Source organism: Naegleria fowleri (assembly GCF_008403515.1).
Source record: "Naegleria fowleri strain ATCC 30894 chromosome Unknown tig79, whole genome shotgun sequence".
NCBI lineage: Eukaryota > Heterolobosea > Eutetramitea > Acrasida > Naegleriidae > Naegleria > Naegleria fowleri.
In genome coordinates, this window is record NW_025408011.1 from 3,147 (window position 1) to 9,925 (window position 6,779).

General features: G+C 34.5%; 1 protein-coding gene across 1 annotated transcript; it reads right to left on the bottom strand.

The window, feature by feature from the left end:
- Positions 1 to 5,009: 5,009 nt before the first annotated feature.
- Positions 5,010 to 5,636, bottom strand: FDP41_010212 (uncharacterized protein; the record flags this gene model as incomplete). Its single annotated transcript, XM_044700486.1, has 1 exon — positions 5,010 to 5,636. The coding sequence occupies one exon, from the start codon at positions 5,634 to 5,636 to the stop codon at positions 5,010 to 5,012; it is 627 nt and encodes a 208-aa protein (XP_044556224.1).
- Between the last annotated feature and the right edge of the window lie 1,143 nt (positions 5,637 to 6,779).

Below are 6,779 nucleotides of genomic sequence, written 5' to 3' on the forward strand. Positions count from 1 at the left end.
GGAGCTAGTGCTAAAAAAGCGCCCTTGCGTGCGAGCTATGGATTCGAACGAATTTTTTTTTTTTTTTTTTCCCCAGCGACTTTCTATCAGAAAGTCTAAAATCGCAGGGTAGATCACAAATAGTATATATTCGTGACCTGGTGACGAAGATCACTTTGCTTAACTCTCAGCCGTTGAGTCGCAAAATTTGTCCGCGGACAATTAGTAAAGGTCATTTTTGACTTTCTACTTAACAGATTTTAAAACCCCATTTTTCTAGAAGACATATAAATACATGTCAGATAGTAAGATTTCCCCAAACTCCAATTTGACGAAGAAAATTTCAAAAATGGACTTTTCCAATCTTAAAATTTTCTCCATCAGGACCCCCACACAAGTCCTCTTTTTACTATCACAATAGGGGTTAAATCCAAGCCGTTATAAAATGGAAAATTTCCATTATTTTTGATATTACACATAGATACATATTGCTGTCCATGTGGTCAATTTCCCCTAATTCGAAAGTACCTGGTAAATTTTTTTTACATTTCCAGACAGCAGATTTGAAAATGGTTATTGAAATTGATATCCCACAAGGTATAGGGTCACATTCTCATAAGCCAATTTTCCTGGAGATGGGGTCAATAAATTGAAACGCATTTCCAGGACCGTTGGTTTTTGGAACTGATGACCTATACCATGATATCTCACCTCCAATTTTTTCAGGTTTTTTTCAGGTTTCTAGCCTTCAAAATTTAAAAGGGGAAAAAAAGCTGGGTCATCAGGCCTAGGGTGGCTCTGGTAACTTGCCAATAAAACCCCGCAATTTTGAGTTTCAAAAATCGACACGCATCTCTAGGACTTTATGACGGGCACCTACTCCACAAACCTTGGTGACCTTATCATTAAAGTCCGTCGCTTAATATTTTTACTAAGTAGAAAAAAAGTACAAGCGTAGAGTTCCAGCGAAAAATTGGTCATTTTTTATTTCAAACCCTTTTGAGAAAAGAAGATTGAAATAAATATGACGCAATAAGTCCGCGATAGTAGCGTCTCATACTTTCTCTTGGAAACGTCTCCTAATTTTTCAAAAAAATCGAGCAAAATTTTTTAACGGCTGATCAAAACGGGTGATGACCTTCGTGGAGGTTTCACGAACCCCTATGATAAGTCATCTCAAAGTATTTGTCCGCGCCATTCTGACCAGCCGTTCATTTTTCTGGGAACTTAGAGTTTTTTTTTGGCCCAAAATTTTTTTTTCTAAGTCGAGACGAAAATTTTCTAGAGGGCTAAATGGACTTTGGGAAGATTCTACACCACATACATACTTATATATTATTGTTTGTTTGAGTGTCTACCCTTCCTGAATGGCCGTTCAGGAAATAAAAATCCGCAATTTCGTTCGAATCCAATTCCCCATCAATTCCAGAGTTGTTTCTGAAGGCTAATATGGGGGGTATGGGACCCTGTTTGAGCGTAGGTTTTTGAAAATTCCGTTTCCTTCACGAAATTTGACAAAAATCAAAAAAAAATTTTTGACGACAAATCATGACTTTGGAGCATATGCGCGCTGGAAAGAATCTTGAAATAAGGCCTCGTTAAATTTTTTGGGTCGTTCGAATTTTATAACATGGGTAAATTTTTTATTCTAGACGGGAAACATATGGTATAAGACACCATGCTACGAAGATCATTTTTGATAAATCCAAGTATTTAAATTTAAAATTTTCCCAGCGAAACTACGCTCGGCCCATGAAAATTTCCCCAACCGCTAAAGCTAGAAGTAAAAGGGAAGATTCTGGTCGACATATTTATTTGTCCGACGAGGTGGACCTGTCATGCTTAATCAATTTGAATTTAGATTAATAAAATGAAGACCCGAAAATTCATATTTGGCGACATATCTTGTGGTACCGCATTTGTCCGGGCTCACGACCATAGTTAAATATGAGCCGTTGTGGTATTTCGTTCGAATCCATAGCTCGCACGCAAAGTAGCACTAGCTCCCCAAACTTGTCGACTAGATTTTTCCCCTTTTTGAATCTATTTTTTTTAAATTTTGGATTTTTTCACCCCCTTGCTGGGACTGTGGTACACCCCCCTAAAACCCGTTGGGCCTAGTATAGGGATTTGGGTAGGGGGTGAAAAAACCCAAAATTTAAAAAAAATAGATTCAAAAAAGGGAAAAATCTAGTCGACAAGTCTTCATGGAGCTAGTGCTAAAAAAGCGCCCTTGCGTGCGAGCTATGGATTCGAACGAATTTTTTTTTTTTTCCCCAGCGACTTTCTATCAGAAAGTCTAAAATCGCAGGGTAGATCACAAATAGTATATATTCGTGACCTGGTGACGAAGATCACTTTGCTTAACTCTCAGCCGTTGAGTCGCAAAATTTGTCCGCGGACAATTAGTAAAGGTCATTTTTGACTTTCTACTTAACAGATTTTAAAACCCCATTTTTCTAGAAGACATATAAATACATGTCAGATAGTAAGATTTCCCCAAACTCCAATTTGACGAAGAAAATTTCAAAAATGGACTTTTCCAATCTTAAAATTTTCTCCATCAGGACCCCCACACAAGTCCTCTTTTTACTATCACAATAGGGGTTAAATCCAAGCCGTTATAAAATGGAAAATTTCCATTATTTTTGATATTACACATAGATACATATTGCTGTCCATGTGGTCAATTTCCCCTAATTCGAAAGTACCTGGTAAATTTTTTTTACATTTCCAGACAGCAGATTTGAAAATGGTTATTGAAATTGATATCCCACAAGGTATAGGGTCACATTCTCATAAGCCAATTTTCCTGGAGATGGGGTCAATAAATTGAAACGCATTTCCAGGACCGTTGGTTTTTGGAACTGATGACCTATACCATGATATCTCACCTCCAATTTTTTCAGGTTTTTTTCAGGTTTCTAGCCTTCAAAATTTAAAAGGGGAAAAAAAGCTGGGTCATCAGGCCTAGGGTGGCTCTGGTAACTTGCCAATAAAACCCCGCAATTTTGAGTTTCAAAAATCGACACGCATCTCTAGGACTTTATGACGGGCACCTACTCCACAAACCTTGGTGACCTTATCATTAAAGTCCTGCGTACTCCAATTCTGTTAAGTAGAAAAAAAGTACAAGCGTAGAGTTCCAGCGAAAAATTGGTCATTTTTTATTTCAAACCCTTTTGAGAAAAGAAGATTGAAATAAATATGACGCAATAAGTCCGCGATAGTAGCGTCTCGTACTTTCTCTTGGAAACGTCTCCTAATTTTTCAAAAAAATCGAGCAAAATTTTTTAACGGCTGATCAAAACGGGTGATGACCTTCGTGGAGGTTTCACGAACCCCTATGATAAGTCATCTCAAAGTATTTGTCCGCGCCATTCTGACCAGCCGTTCATTTTTCTGGGAACTTAGAGTTTTTTTTTTGGCCAAATTTTTTTTTCTAAGTCGAGACGAAAATTTTCTAGAAGGATAAAAAGCAAACCAACTTGTAAATTGAGAGGATATATATGAATACAACGTCTATACTCCGGAGTTTAGCCAAAATGAAAAAAAACAAAAATTTCAAAAGGGAGAAATCTACCACCGCAACGTCCTTATTCCACGTAGTTATTCTCGCCCTTTGAATTAAATCTAAGCGGATGAGAAGTGAAAAAAATGGAAAATCCAAGGGCGGAAATACCTGGGTCATCAGACCCATGTATATGGTCTGGAATCTCGCCCTTTGAATTAAATCTAAGCGGATGAGAAGTGAAAAAAATGGAAAATCCAAGGGCGGAAATACCTGGGTCATCAGACCCATGTATATGGTCTGGAATCTCGCCCTTTGAATTAAATCTAAGCGGATGAGAAGTGAAAAAAATGGAAAATCCAAGGGCGGAAATACCTGGGTCATCAGACCCATGTATATGGTCTGGAATCTCGCCCTTTGAATTAAATCTAAGCGGATGAGAAGTACTAAAAAATAGTCTAACTTCTGATTTACAAGTTTTTAAGTAATTTGAATGAAACATTTTGATAAACATATGGGGGGTCGAGACTGTAATATTTTCTGTAATACTTTAAATCAGCTTATTTAATTTTCAAAATTTTCAAATTTTTTTCTCAAAGTCGGGACGAGCGTAGATATGCTGGGATTTTCGACTTGGTGAAAAAAAATTTTTGTCAAATTTTTTTAAATAGAGAGAGTTAGAGAAAATGGATGAATAAACTAAGAGGAGAAGAGAAGGTTCTAGACTGTAGATTTCTGGATATAGAGATACAGAGCAGGGGAAGGAAGGAAGGTGTAATGGGGTGGAAGGGCCCCCATTACATTATAATTTTGGAGTAGGCCCACAACCCCTCTTTAAAAAAATTTTCGGGTTGCCCCCTCCTATAAGTAGAAAACGCTGCACCTATTAGTTACGGGAGTCAAGGAAAAAAAAAAATTAGTGAAACTGAATGCATACCCCCCCTATAAGTCATGACAAAAAAGTTCTGTTACAACCCCATGTGTGATAGTAGAATGTTAACATATGGACATGTCCTGAACCAGGAATTGTTTTGTTTTCTCGAAATTCGCAAGTTTTTATTTTTTCCACACTAAATTAAAACTCATTTCTAGGAGAATACAAGAAAATTTACTGTGGCGGGTGTCCTAATATATTGTTTATATATATGTTGATTTTATTAAATAACAACTTAATACAATTAATAGTAAATTTTTTATTATTTATTGAAAACTATTTACTTAAAAATTTTGAAAAAAAATTACAAGTCGGAGAAAAATTTTTTATCGTTAATTACATTCTTTTAATTGAAAGATAGAACTTATTATATTTAATATATTTCTCATTAACATAGTTTTTACAGATTTTGCTGTCTAGATTTTTTGTCTAGAAAAGAAATTAATTTTGAGAATTTGATTTCTTAAATTTGGTGGATAAGTCTAACTGAGAAAAAAACGATTAGAGTGTTATTGGTTTTGTATTGTATTAATTTCTTGAAAACTAATTTATTAAAAATTTTTTAAAAAAAAGATTTATTGTTGTTTAATTTCTCCAGGAGAGATGCTTTGGATTGAGACATCCAATATTTTTACAAGAATTGCACAATACATATGGTCCTTGATAAGGATTTATACTTGTATCTGGCCAAATTCTGTTTAACCAACATACAATCCAAGTAGCTGGAACAGAAGGTTGTTTGATTTCAGTTCTCCAATTAAGATTTAGTTTTCTAATGCATTTAATAATAGGCATTGGTAATCTGAAACAAACATTTTCTGTTCTAGTTCTAGAACCTTTCTTATACTTTGAAAAAATGCAGCATCCTTTTGTTTTACTTTCTTTGTAAATTATATATTTCAAATGTGTATAGAGATAACTAGAATCTTCATTATTTACAGGAGGGTAATTCTCTTCTTTATGTGGGGGTCTTTCGTAAACTTTAGCTACAGCATCGAGTACTTTATAAAACATTAAAAAATCTTGTACCGTATATGTGTTTGGATAGATCCAATCTCGTTCATCTTTGAGTGGGGCTGGAGGTTTTTTAAGTTTTGGAGGTTTTCTTAGATATCTCGGTGGTATGTGACATCTTGATCCTAACAGGACGACAGGTAGATGTTTGTTCACACGTCTAGCTATTACGTTTTTACGTTTTACAAGTTTTGCCATTATTATTATATATACAATGTTATTAGGAAACAAATAGGTAGTTATTTGGGAACGTTTCCAGGGTTTGAAACTTTATCCCAGTCAATCCATCTCTTAAAGAGATTTGACCTCTCTAGGCTCGGGGAGCTGGTTAGACTCCTTCTTCCTAGAGCACCCTCTCGGGTGGGGCGGACTATATCTTAAGCCATTCTCATATATGAATGACCCACTGACATTTAGTCTCTGAACTGCATCCATGCCATATCTTTAAAATATGGTTTAGGACTTGGCTGCCGATTATCCTTATTCCATAGATTCTTACCATACCCATAGATTTCTCTATGGTGCAACTAGTCAGACCTTTCGGTACTAGAGCGGTACTATAGACTTAACAGGATTTTCCGGCAATTTGACAGTGTCGCCATATTTGCAAAGGTAACCATCCTTTGCATGACTTGATACAATTTTTGTTGTATCAACCCCGATCAAAATTTTTTAAAAAAAATTACAAGTCGATTCAAAGTAAAAAAATTCTTGAAATACGTCTTGTATATTCTAATTTTTAAAATTCTAATTATTTAATTTTGTTAAAAAAAAATCTGTAATAAAACAGATATTTTTTTCCAACACTCTAATCTTTTTGAAGACAAGAAACAAAATTTTTTAAAAAAAATTACAAGTCGATTCAAAGTAAAAAAATTCTTGAAATACGTCTTGTATATTCTAATTTTTAAAATTCTAATTATTTAATTTTGTTAAAAAAAAATCTGTAATAAAACAGATATTTTTTTCCAACACTCTAATCTTTTTGAAGACAAGAAACAAAATTTTTTAAAAAAAATTACAAGTCGATTCAAAGTAAAAAAATTCTTGAAATACGTCTTGTATATTCTAATTTTTAAAATTCTAATTATTTAATTTTGTTAAAAAAAAATCTGTAATAAAACAGATATTTTTTTCCAACACTCTAATCTTTTTGAAGACAAGAAAGTTGATCAGACCCTCAAGTCAACAAAAAAAAAGAGTACTTGTCCTTGATACATGACCAAAGAACTGATCAGGAACTTTAATCACATAACAAAGACAAGTTTGGAAGAAATTGTCGTTGAAGTTCGAAAACTCCCCAAAAACCTTTATCAAGTTGGGGACTTTACGAGCGTCAGT